Source organism: Meriones unguiculatus, chromosome 2 (genome assembly GCF_030254825.1).
Source record: "Meriones unguiculatus strain TT.TT164.6M chromosome 2, Bangor_MerUng_6.1, whole genome shotgun sequence".
Taxonomy (NCBI): Eukaryota; Metazoa; Chordata; class Mammalia; order Rodentia; family Muridae; genus Meriones; species Meriones unguiculatus.
Window position 1 is genome coordinate 28,715,552 of NC_083350.1, and position 18,610 is coordinate 28,734,161.

At 41.1% G+C, this 18,610-nt stretch overlaps 1 protein-coding gene across 5 annotated transcripts in view; it reads right to left on the minus strand.

The window, feature by feature from the left end:
- Window positions 1-7,403: 7,403 nt before the first annotated feature.
- The window catches only part of LOC110543810 (interferon-inducible GTPase 1-like), a 30,617-nt gene continuing 19,410 nt past the window's right edge, over window positions 7,404-18,610 (minus strand). For 2 of the 5 annotated variants that reach the window (XM_060377226.1, XM_060377225.1), the window contains exons 2-7: window positions 15,757-16,068; window positions 14,384-14,477; window positions 13,473-13,526; window positions 12,717-12,810; window positions 12,055-12,139; window positions 7,404-9,807 (exon numbers count right to left, since the gene is read on the minus strand). In XM_060377226.1, coding sequence (XP_060233209.1) covers window positions 8,590-9,786 — 1,197 coding nt within the window. In that variant the 5' untranslated portion in view covers window positions 9,787-9,807; window positions 12,055-12,139; window positions 12,717-12,810; ... (1 more) ...; window positions 14,384-14,477; window positions 15,757-16,068 and the 3' untranslated portion in view covers window positions 7,404-8,589. The other 3 variants (XM_060377228.1, XM_060377227.1, XM_060377229.1) reach the window with 3 other exon arrangements.

Sequence of the window (18,610 nt, forward strand, 5' to 3'; positions counted from 1 at the left end):
ATATCAGTCTCAGAAAAGACCCTTATGCCCAGATGTTTTGGTTCTGTTGCTCTCCTTGTAAAGCTCCTGTCACCTTCAGGTCTTACTCTCTCCTCCTTCTTTCATAAGATTTCCTGCACTAGGACAAAGTTTGGTTATGAGTCTCAGCATCTGTTTTGAAACTGCTGGGTAGAGTCTTTCAGAGGCCCTCTGTGGCAGGCTCCTGTCCTGTTTCCTGTTTTATCCTTCTTCCAATGTCCATCCTTTTTGTCTTTCTGAGTGAGGATTGATCATCTTACCCAGGGTCCTCCTTCTTGCTTAGCTTCTTTAGGTGTACAGATTTTAGTATGTTTATCTTATATTATATGTCTAATATCCACTTATAAGTGAGTATATACAGCATGTGACTTTCTGCTTCTGGGATACCTCACTCAGGATGATCTTTTCTAGATCCCACCATTTTCCTGCAAATTTCATGATTTCCTCATTTTTAATTGCTGAGTAGTATTCCATTGTGTAAATGCACCACCATTTCTGTATCCATTCCTCCATTGAGGGACATCTGGGTTGTTTCCAGGTCCTGGCTATTGCGAATAAAGCTGCTACAAACATGGTTGAGCAAATGTCCTTGTTGTGTACTTGAGCATCTTTTGGATATATGCCTAGGAGTGGAATAGCTGGATTTGAGGAAGCACTATTCCTAATTGTCTGAGAAAGCACCAGATTGATTTCCAGAATGGTTGTACAAATTTACATTCTCACCAGCAATGGAGGAGGGTTCCTCTTTCACCACATCCTCTCCAGCATGTACTGTCACTTGAGTTTTTTATTTTAGCCATTCTGTTAGTTGTAAGGTGAAATCTCAGGGTTGTTTTGATTTGCATTTCTGTGATGACTAAGGACGTTGAACATTTCTTTAAGTGTTTCTCTGCAGTTCAGTAGTCCTCAATTGAGAATTCCCTGTTTAGCACTGTACCCCATTTTGAAACTGAATTACTTGATTTGTTGCTTTTTAACTTTTTGAGTTCTTTCTACATTCTGGATATTAGCCCTCTGTCAGGTGTAGGACTGATGAAGATCCTTTCCCAGTCTGTAGGCTGTCATTTTGTTCTGATAACAGTATCCTTTGCTTTACAGAAGCTTTTCAATTTCATGAGGTTCCATTTATTGATTGTTGCTCTTAGAGCCTGTGCTGTTGGTGTTCTGTTCAGGAACTTATCTCCTGTGCCAATGAATTCAAGGCGCTTCCCCACTTTTTCTTCTAACTGATTTAGTGTGTCTGGTTTTATGTTGAGCTCTTTGATCCACTTGGACTTTAGTTTTGTGCAGGGTGATAAATATGGATCTATTTTCATTTTTCTGCATGTAGACATCCAGTTAGACCAGAACCATTTGTTGAAGATGCTGTCTTTTTCTTTTCCATTGAATAGTTTTGGCTTCTTTGTAAAAAATCAAGTATCCATAGGTGTGTGGGTTTATTTCTGGGTCTTCAATTGATTCCATTGATCCACCAGTCTGTTTCTATGCCAGTACCATGCATTTTTATTACTATTGCTCTATAGTACAGCTTAAGATGAGGGATGGAGATACCTCCAGATGATCTGTTGTTGTACAGGATTGTTTTGGCAATTCTGGGATTTTTGTTTTCCTTATGAAGTTGAGAAATTTTCTTTCAACTTCTGTAAAGAACTGTGTTGTTATTTTGATGGGAATTGCATTGAATCTGTAGATTGCTTTTGGCAGTATGGCCATTTTTCACTATGTTAATCCTACCCATCCATGAGCACAGGAGATCTTTCCATCTTCTGATGTCTTCTTCAATTTCTTTCTTCAGAGACTTGAAGTTTTTTTCAAACAGGTCTTTCACCTGCTTGGTTAGAGTCACCCCAAGGTACTTTATGTTATTAGTGGCTATTGTGAAGGGTGTTGTTTCCCTGATTTCTTTCTCAGCCCTTTTGTCTTGGGTATACATGAGGGCTTCTGATTTTTTTGAGTTAATTTTGTATCCAGTCACTTTGTTGAAGGAGTTCTCTGGATGAAATTTTGGGTTGCTCATGTAGACTATCATAGCATCTGCAAATAGTGATACTTTGACATCTTCCTTTCGAATTTGTATCTCCTTGATATCCTTTAGTTGTCTTATTGCTCTAGCTAGGACTTCAAGTACTATGATGAAGAGATAAGGAGAGAGTGGACAGCCTTGCCTTGTCCCTGATTTCAGCGGGATTGATTTAAGTTTCTCTCCATTTAGTTTGATGTTTAGTTTGATAGGCTTGCTATATATTGTCTTTACCATGTTTAGATATGTGCCTTATATCCATTATCTCTCTAAGACTTTAAACATGAATGGGTGTTGGATTTTGTCAAATGATTTTTTGGCATCTAAGGAGATGATCATGTGGTTTTTCTCCTTCAGTTTGTTTATATGGTAGATTACATTGATGGATTTCTGTATATTGAATCACCCTTGCATGCCTGGGATGAAGCCTACTTGGTCATGCTGGATGATATCTTTGATGTGTTCTTGGATTTGGTTTGCACGTATTTTATTGAGTATTTTTGCATCAATGTTCGTAAGAGAGAGAGGCTGAAGTTCTCTTTTTTTTTGTTGGGTCTTTGTGTGGTTTAGGTATCAAGATGACTGTGGCTTTATGGAATGAGTTTGGTAAATTTCCTTCTGTTTCTATTTTGTGGAATAGTTTGAAGAGACCTGGAATTAGCTCTTCTTTGAAGGTCTGGTAGAATTCTGTGCTGAAACCATCTGGTTCTGGCTTTTTTTTGGAAGGGAGACTTTTGATGACTGCTTCTATTTCCTTGGGGGATATAGGACTATTCAATATACTTACCTGGTCTTGATTTAATTTTGGTAAATGGAATCTATGAAGAAAATTGTCCATTTCATTTAGATTTACAAATTTTGTGCCATATAGGCTGTTGTAGTAAGACCTAATGGTTCTTTAGATTTTCTTAGTGTCTGTTGTTATATCCCCCTTTTCATTTCTGATTTTGCTGATTTGGATAGTTTCTCTCTGCCTTTTAGTTAGTTTGGCTAAGGGTTTGTCTAACTTGTTGATTTTCTTGAAGAACCGGCTCTTGATTTCATTGATTCTTTGAATAGTTTTATTTGTTTTTAATTGACTGATTTCAACCCTGAGTTTGATTATTCCAGCTGTCTGTTCCTCTTGGGTATGTCTGCTTCTTCTTCTTCTTCTTCTTTTTTTTTTTTTTTTTTTTTTTTTTAGGGCTTTCAGGTCAGCCATTATGCTGCTTGTATAAGATGTTTCAAATTTCTTCTTGAAGGCACTTAGTGTTATGAATTAGCACTGCTTTCATTGTGTCTCATAAGTTTGGGTATGTTGTGCCTTCATTTTCATTAAATTCTACGAAGTCTGTGATTCCTTTGTTTATTTCTTCCCTAATCCAGCTGTCATTGAGTAGCGAGGTCTTCACTTTCCATGTGTATTTAGGCTTTTTGCTCTTTCTGTTTTTGCTGAGGTCCAGCTTTAGTCCATGGTGGTCAGATAGGATACAAGAGATTTTTTCAATCTTCTTGTGTTTGTTGAGGCTTGCATTGTGACCAACTATTTGGTCTGTTTTGGAGAAGGTTCCATGAGGTGCTGAAAGGAAGGTATATTCTTTTCAATTTGGGTGAAAAGTTCTGTAGACATCTATTATCTATTAGGTCCATTTGATTTAGGATCTCTGTAAGTGCCGTTATTTCTCTGTTTAGGTGCTGTCTAGATGATATGTCCCTTGGTGAGAGTGGAGTTTTGAAGTCTGCTACTATTAAGGTGTTGGGATCAATGTTTCATTTACAAACACAGCTGCTCTTGTATTAGGGGCATAGATGTTCAGAATTGTGATGTCCTTCTGGTGATTTTTTCCTTTGATGAGAAGGAAGTGTCCCTCCACATTTTTTTTTATTAATTTTGGTGGAAAGTTTGTTTTATTAGATATTAGCTACCCCAGCTTGTTTTCTGGGTCCATTTGCTTGAAAAATTTTTTTTCAGTCATTTAGTCTGAGGTAATGTTTATCTTTGTTGCAGAGGTGTATTTCTTGGATGCAGCAGAATGTTGGATCCTGTTTTCGCAACCATTCTGTTAGTCTGTCTTTTTATTGGAGAGTTGAATGCATTAATGTTGATGGATAATAGTGACCAATGAATGTTAGTTTCTTTTATGGTGGAGTTGGTGATGTTACTCTGTTTCATTGCTTGTTTTCTTTTAATTTTTTGTTGTGAAGTTATCTATATCCTACGTTTTCTTGGGTGTAGTTGTTTTTGTTAGATTGGAGTTTTCCTTCTAGTATCTTCTGTAGGCCTGGGTTACTGTGTAGACATTGTTTAAGTGTAGTTGTGTCATGGAATATTTTGTTTTCTCCATCTATGTTGATTGAATGCTTTGCTGGGTAGAGTAGTCTGGGTTGCGATCTGTGGTCCCTTTAAGTCTGCATGACAGTTGCCCAAGCCCTTCTGGCTTTCATAGTTTCATAGTCTGGTGTGATTCTGATAGGTCTACTTTTATATGTTACTTGGCCTTTTTCCTTGCTTCTTTTAATATTTTCTTTTTTCTGTAGATTTAGTGTTTTGACTATGATATGACATGAGGAATCTCTCTTCTGGTTTAGTCTATTTGGTGTTCTGTAGGCTTCTTGTAGGTTTATGAACATCTCTCTCTCTCTTTCTTTTTTTAGTTGGGAAAATTTTCTTCCATGATTTTCTTGAAAATACTTTCTAGACCTTAGAGCCTGAAATCTTTTTCAGCTATTCCTATTATTCTTAGATTTCATCTTTTCATGGCGTCCTCTATTTCTTGGATGTTTTGATTTTGGTACTTTTCCTATTTTACTTTTTCTTTAAGAGAAGTATCAGTTTCAGCAAGTGTATCTTCAACACCTGAGCTTGTCTCTTCCATCTCTTGTATTCTATTGGTGGTGCTTACCTTTGTGGTTCCTGATCTTTTCTCTATGTTCTCTAGCTCCAGGGTTTTCTCTGTTTGTGTTTTCTTTATTGATTCTAATTCTGTTTTCATGTCTTGCTAACTTCATCTGTTTGAATGTGGATTCCTGTCTTTCCATGATGGCCTCTATTTTCTTGTTCGTTTCCTCACTATATGTCACTACTTGTTTGGCTGGATATGCCTGTAATTCTTTGAAAGCTTTCTTCATTTCCTCTTTATTTGCCCCCATTTTTACGGCTATTTCTTTGAGACATTTGTTTCCTCTTAATGTGCCTCTAATAACTGGATAAGCATAGCTTTAAAATATTTTTTTCTGTGTTTTTGATGACTTGAAATATCCATTGATTTTGGGTGTTGCTGGTGAAGCCACAATGTCCTGATTTTTTTTTTTTATGGCATCATTATTTTTTTTAATACTTTATTAATTACACTTTATTCACTTCAATGTCCTGATTTTTGTTGGATGTGTTCTTAGGCCGACCTCTGACCATCTGATTATCTGTAACCTTTGCTGTTTGTTCTTGGAGTGTGTACTTCCGATTGGGTCTGTCTTTCTCTGTTGTCTGGAGTATTCTTCAGGAAGATGAGAGAGGTCTTCTCTTTTGACAGTGTGTGTTGGTGTTTCAGCTGTACCTAAGAGAGGAAAATCTGTAGGTATGGGTGCACAAGTGTTGGTAAGCATGTGTGTGTGTGTGTGTGGAAGTGTGCCTTGAAGGACAGGGTGCTAGGGAGTGTAGATGCCTGGAGTGTGGGGCGGCAGTGTGCAGGCACAGTAGGGGGTGTGGGTGCTTTTTCTGTTCGCAGGCACAATGTGCATGTGCAGGTGCTCTGAATACCTCAGTAGCCTACAGGCCTGTCATAGTGTCCTTCTGGTATTCAGATCTGTCTGGGTTCCAGGAGTTGTTTGCCTGGACTTTACTGGTAGACCCACAGACCAGGAGCTTCAATGTTGACAACACTGTCCCAAGAATCCCTGTGTTGCCTACAGTGGGACTGTGGGTGGGAGGGATCCGATGTATGCCCGCTACTGTAGATGGACCCTGGATCTGGGGTTCTGCACGCACTCACTTGAAGGTGCAGTCACTCTTTAGCAGGCCTAATCTGAAAGCACAGTGGTTCCCCCTGTTTTATACTCTCAGATGTGGACCCTTTTGGGGCAAATGCAAGTGTAGGTGATCATTTAGCTTAGTGGTGCTTCAGCTGCAGAACTTGGAGGCTGGTATAGTGGCCCACTGGGAGTCCAGCTATAGCAGCAGAACTGGGAGGACAGTACAGATGTCTGCTGGGAGGCCTTAGGGAGCCCATACAGCTGCCCACAGACCTGGGTGGTCCTTTCAGCTGGGCGCCTGCTGCTGAGAAACTGGGAGGCCCACCCTCTTTGTCTTAGATACTGAGCAGGGAGTTCTGTGGTAGGGGCATCGCCACTGTGGGCCACCTCCGCCGAGGAGGGAGGGCTAAGAAGGGGAAGTGCAGGGGGATTGAATATTTGCCACTCTGAGTCCCCAATGAAGCTCACAGGTGACCTGAATGCAAATGATTTCAGCTCACAGGCTGTCCCCTCTTGCCCAGGAAGCCTCAATGTCAATGTTCTGGCTTCAGCTGCCCCTCCACTCACCAATTTTGGAGTTTCAAATCCTCTACCCTTCAGATATGGTGCGCACTGCTCACCACCATCTTGGATCCCTCTCAGACATTTTTTGTAATAAACAATTTATTATTAGTTTATGATATCATATATGGATTAAAGCAGTTCTTTATGATCATAGCCAAGCTAGGTACTGATAGAAAGAGGGATCTCGGAGTTCTTTTCTGGTTGTGGCACAAAATTATAGATGTTCTTTATTGTCTCAAGAAGGATTCAGATATTTTTTAGGATTTTATTGGTTAATAACAAACTTGTGATCAGTAGTTACAGTTTTTTTTTGTCTTTGTTTTAAAGTCTTCCCATTGATAGACTTTAGGAGCCATACTAATCACTCACTAACACATGATTAATGAAGGCTGTGGTAGATCCCTAAATGAGAAGTAATGTTCAGGTGTGTGTGTGTGTGTGTGTGTGTGTGTGTGTGTGTGTATTCAAGCATATATATGGAGTTAAAAGATGAAGAGGCTAGTGACGTTGAGTATTTCCTTAAGTGTTTCTCTGCCATTCGGTATTCCTCTACATGCTCAATGTCATTAGCCATTAGGGAAATGCAAATCAAAACAACCCTGAGATTTCACCTTACACCCATCAGAATGGCCAAGATGAAAAACTCAAGTGACAACACATGCTGGAGAGATTGTGGAGAAAGGGGAACCCTCTTCCACTGCTGGTGAGAATGTAAACTTGCACAACCACTCTGGAAATCAATCTGGCGCTTTCTCAGACAACTAGGAATAACGCTTTCTCAAGATCCAGACATACCACTCCTAAGCATATATCCAAAAGGGGCTCAAGTATACAATAAGGACATTTGCTCAACCATGTTTGTAGCAGCTTTATTTGTAATAGCCAGAAACTGGAAACAGCCCAGATGCCCCTCAACTGAAGAATGGATGCAGAAATTGTGGCACATCTACACAATGGAGTAGTACTCTGCAATGAAAAAGAAGGAAATCATGAAATTTTCAGGTAAATGGTGGGACCTGGAAAGGATAATCCTGAGTGAGCTGTCCCAGAAGCAGAAAGACACACATGGTATATACTCACTCAGATAGTCATGTAATATAAGGATAAACATACTAAAATTTGTGCATCTAAAGATACTAATCAAGAGAGAGGACCCTGACTAAAATGCTAAATCCCCATCTTGAAAGACAAAGAGGAAGGACATGAGAAGAAGAAGAAAACAGGAAACAACCTAGGAACCTGCCACAGAGGGCCTCTGAAAGGCTCTACCCTGAAGCCTATCAAAGCAGATGCTGAAACTTATGGCCAACTGTTGGGCAATGTGCAGGGAATCTTATGTAAGAAGTGGGAAATAGTAAGATCTAGAGAGGACAGGAACCCCACAAGGAGAGCAACAGAACCAGAAAATCTGAACACAGGGGTCTTCCCAGAGACTCATACTCCAACCAAGTACCAGTTATGGAGATGACCTAGAACCCCTGCACAGATGTAGTCCATGGCAACTAAGTCCAAGTGGGTTACATAGTAATGGAAAGAGGGAATACCTCTGACATAATCTGATTGGCCTGTTCTTTGATCACCTCCCCCTGAGGGGAGAGCAGCCTTACCAGGCCACAGAAGATGACAATGCAGCCATTCCTGATGTGACTTGATAGTCTAAGATCAGAAGGAAGGAGAGGAGGACCTCCCTAACAGTGGACTTGGGGAGGGGCATGTGTGAAGAAGAGGGAGGGAGGATGGGACTTCGAGGGGAGGAGGGAGGGCCTTATGGGGGGATACAAAGTGAATAAACTGTAATTAATAAAAATAAACAAATTTAAAAAAAAGATGGAGAGGAAGCTCCTCTTGGGGATTGTAGAGAATTGAAGAGGGATTTGGGATTGTCAGCTTCTTACATATTAATACTTATGAACTTTATCCTTAGGTTTTCCCATGGTGGCAGTTGATTAGCTAGTGTAAAGAAGTGGAATTTATTTACGTACTAATATTAATTATTTGTTTTTGTAATTCTCAATAGCTGTGGGTGAGTTGAGTTTGAGCTACGTTTTTGAACACATCTCTCTAAGGATAACTTTTGCATCTTCAACCACTGTAAGGAGAATATCTAAAATAGTCTTCAAAAATTTCCAAAACTTCATAAAAAATTTTTCCTCTTTCTCAATGTTCTCTTCCTCTTTCTTAATTTCCAAAGAAGGAGATTTAAGTTTACTTTTCAGTTGTTCACTAGACATTTGGAGATACATAGCTTTTAGCTTCAGGGATTCATCATCCACTCCAAAGTGGTATCGACAGAGGTTTAAAATCTTCTGCTTTTCCACATAACTGTCTCTGAATATGCCCCCTATGGAAACACCCGCTAAAAGTTCATCCTTCATGGCTTTCAGGCAGAGAAACTGCTGCATAGACTTGTGCTTTTTTTCAATGGCTGCCTCTGTAACATTAGGCAAGGAAAGCCTAAAATTATGGCGCTTCAGAACAGGAAGATCCTTATTCAGGGTGTCCATCAGGAGTGGAAAATCATAGTCAGATAAATTGTGGTTAGAGATCAAGAAAATCTGAGGTGCATTCATGCCATAGTCACTGAAGGTATTCACAGAGTAGCTCCGGATCTGCTCCAGGATATTTTCTCTGTTAAAAGTACTTGGTTTGCTCTTCTTTTCATTTTCTAAATCAACATCCACCTTGGTTCTCACAAAGTAGTAATTCTTTCCCATACGTTCTATTTCTTTGGCCAGGTCTAGGTCAAGTTGTGAAAAACGAGAGGCAGAAACGATAAGGAAGAAGTCATATTCTTGGAATTTTACTTTCTCCAGAAAATCACTTAGTGGAAATTTCTGGGTTCCAATACCAGGCAGGTCCCATAAAGTCAAAGTTTTAATTTTGGGGTGTTTGTAAGGAGTTCTCTTCATGGTTGTCTCTACCACCCCTGTTTCAGCAGCACCTTTCTCCTCAGCTCCAACTCCCCTAAGGGCATTGATTAAACTAGACTTCCCTACTCCAGACATTCCTGTCACAGCAATATTTATTGAGGCATTATCAATGTTTTGTAATGCTTCACTGATTACGGAGCTTATCTCCCTAATGTTTTCTGTTTGCAGGTGAGACCCAACTGATTGGATGATGTCCTCAGAAATGATTTTGTTTTCTGGCTTATATGTCTTAAAACAGTCAATGAAGCAGGATAACAAATTTCCAAGGTCTTCATCCTTAGGTGTACAAGAGAGGAGCTGACCCATGACTGTGAGCAAAAAGAGTCACTAAAAGAAGGAAAAGAGAGTAAGTTGCAAGAGATCGAATTGGAACTCATCTCTATGAGGAATATAAACTTGCAATATTATAAAACATCTTTACCTTTAAAGTCCATGTTCAAATTCATCTATTCAATATGATATTTTGTTGTCTTCAAGTCATCATTTATTTTAAAAAAATATTTACTTATTATTTATACAGTATTCTGCCTACACAACAGAAGAGGGCACCAGACTCATTATAGATGGTTATGAACTACCATGTGGTTGCTGGGAATTGAACTCAGGACTTTTGGAAGAACAGCCAAGTGCTCTTAACCTCTGAGCCATCTCTCCAGCCTCGCAAGTCATCATTTAGATCCAGTGTTTTCTTTTAAACTTTTTATTTCATTTAAATAATCTGTATGTGCCTTATAGATATACTTCAATTGGAAGAGTGCTTTTTCAGTATGAATAAGGTCTTCAGTTCAATCTCCAACACCTCATCAAGGGCATGTGGTTGTGGCTCCCTATAATTCTGTCAGGACATTGAGCTAGGAAAGTCAGGACTTCAAGATCCTCCTTGGTACACAGTGAATTAGAGGCTAGAATGGCCCACTTAAGATCATGTCGTAAAAAGAATAAATTTGAAGTCCAGCAAGATGGATAAACAGGTAAATACACTTGCTGCCAGACCTAAGGACCTAAGTTTTTTTGGCTGGGTATTTAATTAGCTCAGATCTCTTATTTCTGCCCTTTATTCTTCACATATCTGCCTACAAGACCTCCTATGACAGCACAATGGACTTCGCCATCAGTAAGGAAACAGTAAACCCTTGCTGTCTGCTTGGGGCCACCTCTTTCTGTTTCAGCAATATCAAGTCAGTTCACAAACTTAAGTTCTATTTCTAAATCCACTCACAACTGGTCATTCTTCCTACATTACCTTCTTCAAGACTTCCTCAATTTTAGCTTTGAATATGTCATTGACATTGCTTTATTACCTGTGTCTATTCTTGAACAACATGGATGTTGTTCAAACAGGCCAAGTTACCCTGTTGACACCAAAGTCATATCATGTCAAGTCAATTCTAAGGGGCAACACAAGGATCCCCATTCCACACAGGGCAAGTTCATTAGGTAAACACCACACACACTATGTATAACACAACCTTTGAGTTTTATTGTATTATAGCTTTAGGGTCACTGGAATCTAAATTCCAGTCATCTTGTAATCTTGGGCTGTCTTTTCATCTCAGGACTTTGTACTTAGAGACTGCTACCTAGCCTTGTTGCTGTTCCTGTTTTATTTCGGCAGGATTCAGGAAAGCACACAAGCTGTTCTCATCTCTTCAGTTTTCCCCTTTTGTTATTTCAGTTCTAGCTCCTGGTTTTATTATGCAGACTGCAGTGTAATAGCTGTCTGCAAGGACTTTCCACTGAATATGAACACAGGAGATGAGAAGGCTGTGACACAGCCAGCATTACACAAGGAAGCCTGCCCAGATGATAGCTGTCACTACACTCTGACACAGCTCATGTTCCTCACAGATGCAGAGAAGATCCTTAGCATTCATGCTTTGCATTAAATAAAACTGCAGTGAAAATGGTCCTTCAGGCATAGATTTCCACAGGCAGCTCCAGCAGAAGCAGCATGTAGAGAAACCTCTTTTCCATAGGCCAGTGTCCTCAGGAATGTTAGGAATTAAATAGTTGACCCTAACTAGGAAGCAAAATACGACAAACCTCATACATACTGCAGAGATGTTCTATTACACAACACATCCATTACCGCCATCGTAGGGAGTGGAATAAGAGGCAAGCAAATCAATTGGATAAGTTTTACCAAACAACAACCAACCATCCAACCAACCAAATAAACAAAAACTATCCAGGTCATTTCTCTGAGGTTCTTCAATTTGAATGATGAGCAAAGGCCATCAATAAGCAAGTCCTGCCCATGTCTCACCAAAGCCGCCCTGCTTCCAGGCTGAGGATTTCCACTGTCTGGGCATGTTCCTAAATGTCTTGTTACCTATCAGCTCTTTAGAGAAAAGAGATGGTGAAGTTTAGAAGTTAGATCTGGGAGCTAGAGAGATGGCTCAGTGGTTAAGAGCACTGACTGCTCTTCCAAAGGACCCTGGTGCAATTCTCGACACCGAAATGGCAGCTCACAACTGTCTGTGATCCCAATTCCAAGGGATCTGACACCTTCACACATAAAATTAAATAAATTATTTTTTAAAAAGTTAGATCTAAAGGCTCCTGCCCACTTACCAGAAAACCTGTGTCCAGTGGATTCACAGCCTGTAGTTCAGCTGCAGGAACCACTCCGCTGTTCCAGACTCTCCCCTTGAAACCTCTGTGGAAAGCAGCAGTTAACAGGCACCTGGGCAGAACTTACATATTTTGGTATCTCCTCCCCTCTCTAGGTGTGTGTTGGCCAATCATAGAGGAGCATTGATGAGGTTGCTTTTCAGAAGCATCTGCATTTCTCGTAAGTTGAAAGTGAAAATCAACCTATCAGCTATTTTTAATCTCATTAACCTTTCATTTCTCGGCAGAAAAAGCTAGATCTTAAGATAATATAGTATGTTGAACGTGGGGCTTAGAAACTGAAGGGAACATGGAGAAGCAGCTCACTAATTAGGGTACAACACAACCTTGAAGGAGAATTTTCCTGATCCCTGACTCCACAAATGCAACCTGACCTGAAGCCACACAACACATTGGGGCCCTGTGCAGATGCCAGTCAATGTTAGTTTCCAAGACACGGCCTGTCTCACCCCTCTGACCACAACCTTATTTCCACACAAGATTCATGTTACTTAATTCTTGCCATTCCTGTCTCCCATGTCCTCCTGGAATTTGGTCAGGCCTGGGCTTGACAGGACTTCCACATGCTGTCACAACCACTGTGAGCTCATACATGAACTGACCCGCTGTGTCCTGAAGACGCTGCTTTCTTGTAGTCATAAACCACTTCTGGCTCTTATAGTCTTTTCACCCCCTCTTCCACAGCCACTCCTGGGCCTGAAGGTAGAAGTATTTATGTTACATCAAGGGCTAGACATTTGTCAGTGCTTTATTCTCTGCATCCTGGCCATCGTGGGTATCTGTTTTGATCATTTTCTAATGAAAATATGAGCAACCCTGGTAAGGGTTGATTGATACCTTAATCTATGGGTATAATGATAAGTCATTAGGAGGTGCTTTAATATTATATCCATTTAGCTTTAGCACAGTAAAATAATAGTAATTCTCACCCAGTGTTTGTGATCTGTCCATCCTTACATTCTTGCCCAGTTATGGGTTTCATCTTGTGGAGAATCTATTAATCCCTATTCGGAAGCAGTTGGCTACTTAGATGTTGTTCTTGCCACTGTTACACTTGTGGGTATGTTTGCTGGTCTAGTAATTATTGTAGCTCACATCTGGGTGTGATGAATGGTACCTTTTCTCCTCTGGGGGTGTAGATAGCACCTTCCAGCACTAGGAAAGCTAGACAGTAGGGATATAGCTTCTGAGTCAGTGTCGTCTTGATTTCAACAACTCATGTATGTGTATGTTTTATCTTTACTAATTGGACCTTTCAAGTTTTAGAAGTTAACCTAGAGGTTGATCACATGGACAGTGGCACGTCTGTACAACAGCACTGATTGTAAGGACAAAAGGAGCAGTCATTTTTAATTCACCTTTGGTTTTTCTGGATTCTGTTCAAGACATCAGTTGTGCTCTATGAGCTTTTCCTGAGGAGACACAAACAAATATCTATTCATTGATATCCATTGAGGCACCCATGACAGACCAACAAACCATCTTTCAAGTCTAGTTTAGTGAATGAATGAGTTATCAGGGTGAGGGTTAGTCACAAGAGTTTTGATCACTCAGAGGCAGCTGCATCCCTGAAAAGTATATCCCAGCATGGCAGTGAGTCACCACAGCTACAGAGCTGGGCCCCCTGCATGATTTGTAGGGGAGTGTGAAATCCCCTCCCTGAGATTGCTGCCTGCTTATATAACTTTGAGAGAAGGATCATGAATCTTTTAAGTTTCTGTGCTTTCTGTGACTTGTGATATTTATTTAATTCCTGAGTCTTATTTTACATTTAAAATGTGTCTGTGTGTGGTGTGTGTGTTCACATGTGTGTGGGTAAGTCAGGCTCATGTTGAATCCTCTTTTTAAAAATTTTTTTATTAATTACTCTTTATTCACTTTGTATCCACCTTGTGGTTCCCTCCCTCCTCCAGTCCCAATCCCTCCCTTCCTCCACCCTCTATATGCATTCCCCTCCCCATGTCCACTGATAGGGGAGGTCTTCTTTTCCTTCCTTCTGATCCTAGTCAATTAGGTCCCATCAGGAGTGGTTGCATTGTCTACTTCTGTGGCCTGGTAATGCTGCTTCCTCTCAGGGGAGGAAATTAAAGAGCAGGCCAATCAGTTCATGTCAGAGACAGTCCCTGTTCCTATTACAATGAAACCCACTTGGATACTGAACTGCCATGGGCTACATCTGTTCAGGGGTCTTAGGTTATCTCCATGCATCTGGGCTTGACAGGACTTCCACATGCTGTCACAACCACTGTGAGCTCATACATAAACTGACCCGCTGTGTCCTGAAGATGCTGCTTTCTTGTAGTCATCAACCACTTCTGGCTCTTATAGTCTTTTCACCCCCTCTTCCACAGCCACTCCTGGGCCTGAAGGTAGAAGTATTTATGTTACATCAAGGGCTAGACATTTGTCAGTGCTTTATTCTCTGCATCCTGGCCATCGTGGGTATCTGTTTTGATCATTTTCTACTGAAAATATGAGCAACCCTGGTAAGGGTTGATTGATACCTTAATCTATGGGTATAATGATAAGTCATTAGGAGGTGCTTTAATATTATATCCATTTAGCTTTAGCACAGTAAAATAATAGTAATTCTCACCCATGTGTCCTTGGTTGGTGTATCAGTCTCAGGAAAGACCTCTGTGCTCAGATTTTTTTTGGTTCTGTTGCTCTCCTATGGAGTTCCTGTCCTCTCCAGATCTTACTGTTTTCCACTTCTTTCATAAGATTCTCTGCCCTCTGCCCAAAGGTTGCCTATAAGTCTCAGCATCTGCATTGATAGTCCGCAGGGCAGAGACTTTCAGAGGTCTTCTGTGAATCCTTTTTTTTACAATTGCTTTCTATCTTTTTCCTCAAGGAAGATGGCTCAACTGTAGCCAGCTCTTGCAGACTCTGCAGTCTAGCTGGCCAGCTTGCCCCATGGTTCCACTGTCTCTACCTTTTGAGCATGGGAGTATAAAGTGGTGCCATGCCCACTCAGCATTGTGTGGGTTTGGGAAACTGAGCTCCTTTCCTCATTTCTTCATGGCAAGTGCTTTATGCACTGTGTGTGTGTGTGTGTGTGCGTGTGTGTTTGTGTGTGTGTGTAGTTTGTGAGACACAATGAACACATCAGAACAGGATACACTAAAGGAAGAAATAATTATATACAAGCTCCAGAGAGGTTGAAGTTGCAATAGGAAATCATTTTAAGCAAGTACAGATGTGACACAGAATTCTCTTTGTTTCTTTCCCTCTCTCTCCCTCTCCCTCTCTCCCTATTTCTGTATATGTATGTATTCAAGCATGCATGTGGAGTTGAAAGATGGAGAGGAAGCACCTCTTGGGGATTGTAGAAAACTGAAGAGGGATTGGATATTGTCAGGTTCTGACATATTAATACCCATGAAACCTTTTTTTTAGGTTTTCTGATGGTGGCACTTAATTGGCTAGTGTAAAGAAAAGATGTCAGAAGAGTAATCTATCTGATGACTTCCTAATATTCGCTATTTGTTTTTATAATTGTTGGTAGGTGTGGGTGAGTTGAATTTGAGCTAGTTTTTTGATTATATCTCTCTAAGGAGAAGTTTTGCATATTCCACCACTGTGTCAAGGAAATAAGACAACAAGTAATACATTTTGCAGAAGGAAAGGACTGCCCCTCACCAGTAATATGTAAGCCAGTTTTCTCCAAATATTTCCAAAGTTTTTCTCCTAATGTTTCCTCTTCCTCATTTTTCAACAAATAAGGAGATTTGAGTTTTCTTTTCAATTGTTCAAGAGGCATTTGGAAATCCTTAGCCATGAACTCCAGAGATTTGTCATCCACTTGAAAAAGGACTGGATGGTGGTTTGAACTCTTCTTCAGCTTCTCCACTTCACTGTCCCTGAGCATGCCCACTACAGGAACAGTTGCTAACAGTCCATCCTTCCTGGCTTCCGGAAAGATTGACTTGTGCTTACTTTCAATGCCTGCCTCTGTAACATTAGACAGAAAAACTATAAGATTATGGCACCTTTGAATAGGGAGATCCTTAATCAGGGTGTCCAGTAGGACTGGAAAACCCTCATCAAATAAACTGTATTTAGAGATCAAGAAAATCTGAGGTGTGTCTATGTCATTGTCAGTAATGGCATCCAGATAGGACCTTTGGATTGGGTTCTGGGTCTTTTTTTCTGTGAAAGGTGTGTGGTAAGAGTAAGAAAATAGGAAAAAAAATTCACAACAATGGAAAAATTTGTAACACGTCGGGTAACTCACACCTCCTGTACGTAAGTTCAGGTCCAGGGATCTCCTGCCTCTGACCCTTGCTAGCCCAACACATGATGTATCCAATTAGATAAACACAGTGTTAATTTTGTGCTTTATTAAAAATAAAATAATGCACATTGTTAAAAAATGCATCTTTTTCCAGGACAGCCAATTCTACAAAGAAACGCTGTCTCAAAAACAAAACAACAACAAAAAACCCCAACAAAATAATTAAATAAGTTCTTAAACTAAGAAATGAGAAGTAAAATTAATACCACAATTAAAATATAGCCAAGTAAATACACTGTCAAAAGTGTAAGCCTGAAAAATAGAAACAGGAGACAACAGAGAAAACATTTAGTGTCTTTTTCAGTTGCTCCTTCAACTTCTTGTTTGAGATGGTCTCTCCCTGAACCTGGAGCCATTTGACCAAGTAGATGGACTCACCAGGAAGCTTCAGGGATCTTTCTCTCTCCAGGCTCCCCATGCTGGGCTTTGGGCCTGTGTCATAACACCTGGAGTTTTATGTGGATGCAGCAGATCCCTAATAGGTCCTCATGCTTTCATAGCAAGCACTTAGCTGATGGTGCCATCCTTGCTGTCTTATGAGTAGAGTTCTATGTGGCCTAATAAGCTGGACATTAAATATTGGCTCTCTCATGGCCAGTTTTTTCTGTTACGTTTGTCCTTTGTGGTCTTTCTGATATTTGCATGATCCCATCCTGTGATGACCAAGGGTCCCTAATGGCTTTTATGGGCCAGTCCACCAGAGGTCAATGTTCCGTGTGTTGCCTTGGATCAGCTAACCTCTGTCTCAAGGATGGCAGGTACTTCTAGGACTCTGTACACTCCCATGTCCTCAGGCTCATTCTCTCTGTGCCTCCATCCCACAGCCCCATGAGCTAGGCAGTGAAAGTCTTTTATTGTCTGTTTAAAAGTCCCAACCTGAGCAATGCAGTTGTTGAGTGTTCCTTTGTGGAGAGCCGAGACTCAGACGCCACTAGGTGGCGCTGACATCTCGCCCTCAAAACTGTAAACCTCCAGGGCGCATGCGTAGATTGTGTAAGCACGCTAAAGATTGCGTAAGCACGCTAAGAATTGCGTAAGCACACCGGATAAGAGTGAGCAGCCAATCAGGGTATTGACACGTCACAAGCCCGCTAAGCATGATGGGCCCAAGTCATCAGGTGGGGTAATAGTGAGCAGCCAGTCAGGGTATTCACACATCACTCAGGTGCGACCCGGGCTTATATAAACAGCGCCACATCGGGGGCTCTTTCTCTCTCCTCTCCTTTCATCGAGTGACTAATAAAGATTTTGTTACGGAAGAATTCCTGTGGTCGCGTGCGTTTCTGCCGGCGAAACGCTCACACGGCTCCCAACATCTGGTGCCGAAACTCGGGAGCGGTGCTGGGTAAGGAGGGCCCCCGTTAGCGGGGAGGAATTCAGAACCGCAACATTAAGGTTTGTCCTGAAAGACATGTTCGATCTTGACTTATCCCGTTTCTCATTTCGGCTAGCAGAAGCCCTTATGGCCTTCTCTGCTGTGATAGCCGCCATAGCTTTCCTTTTTTTGGTCTCGTGCAAACTCAAGGGCTGCCTCGGAAGAAAAAGGAGTAGCAAAAGGTTAAGGATAGGGGGGATGTGAGATGACATGCCAGAATCAGGACGTGAGACGAGGTTAGGGGCCCCAATGGATAGAGATAGGGACGTCTCTAAGAAAAAAGACCCTTCTGTGGACGTTAAAGCCACGGAAGAGAGAGGTCAGGGGAAGAACACCCTGGGATTTGAGCAGCTATATCCCTCTAACAAAGAGGACTTGGAGGAGGAAGCAGCCTACTATGAGGAAAAACGATACCATCTGGATGAGCGGCCGTCACTATTATATCAAAAGCAAGGTAGTATGAGGAACAGGAAGGGCGCACTTTCTCAATCGGCCGCTCCCGTTGTCTCCAGTGCTCCCCCATCCTACACCGGGAGGCACTGTCCTGATTCCTTCTTTTCAACAGAAGATAGACACAAGATTTTTCAAACTTTTCCAGTATTTGAAGATGTGGAGGGAGGCCGTGTCCACGTGCCTGTAGATTACCCTCTAGTCAAGGAACTGGCAGAGTCAGTTAATAAGTACGGGGTGGATGCTAATTTCACAATTATGCAGCTTGAGAGGCTAGGCTCTACAGCAATGACCCCAAATGATTGGCAGACTGTAGTGAAAGCTGCCCTCCCTAATATGGGAGTATATTTGGAATGGAAAGCCCTATGGTATGA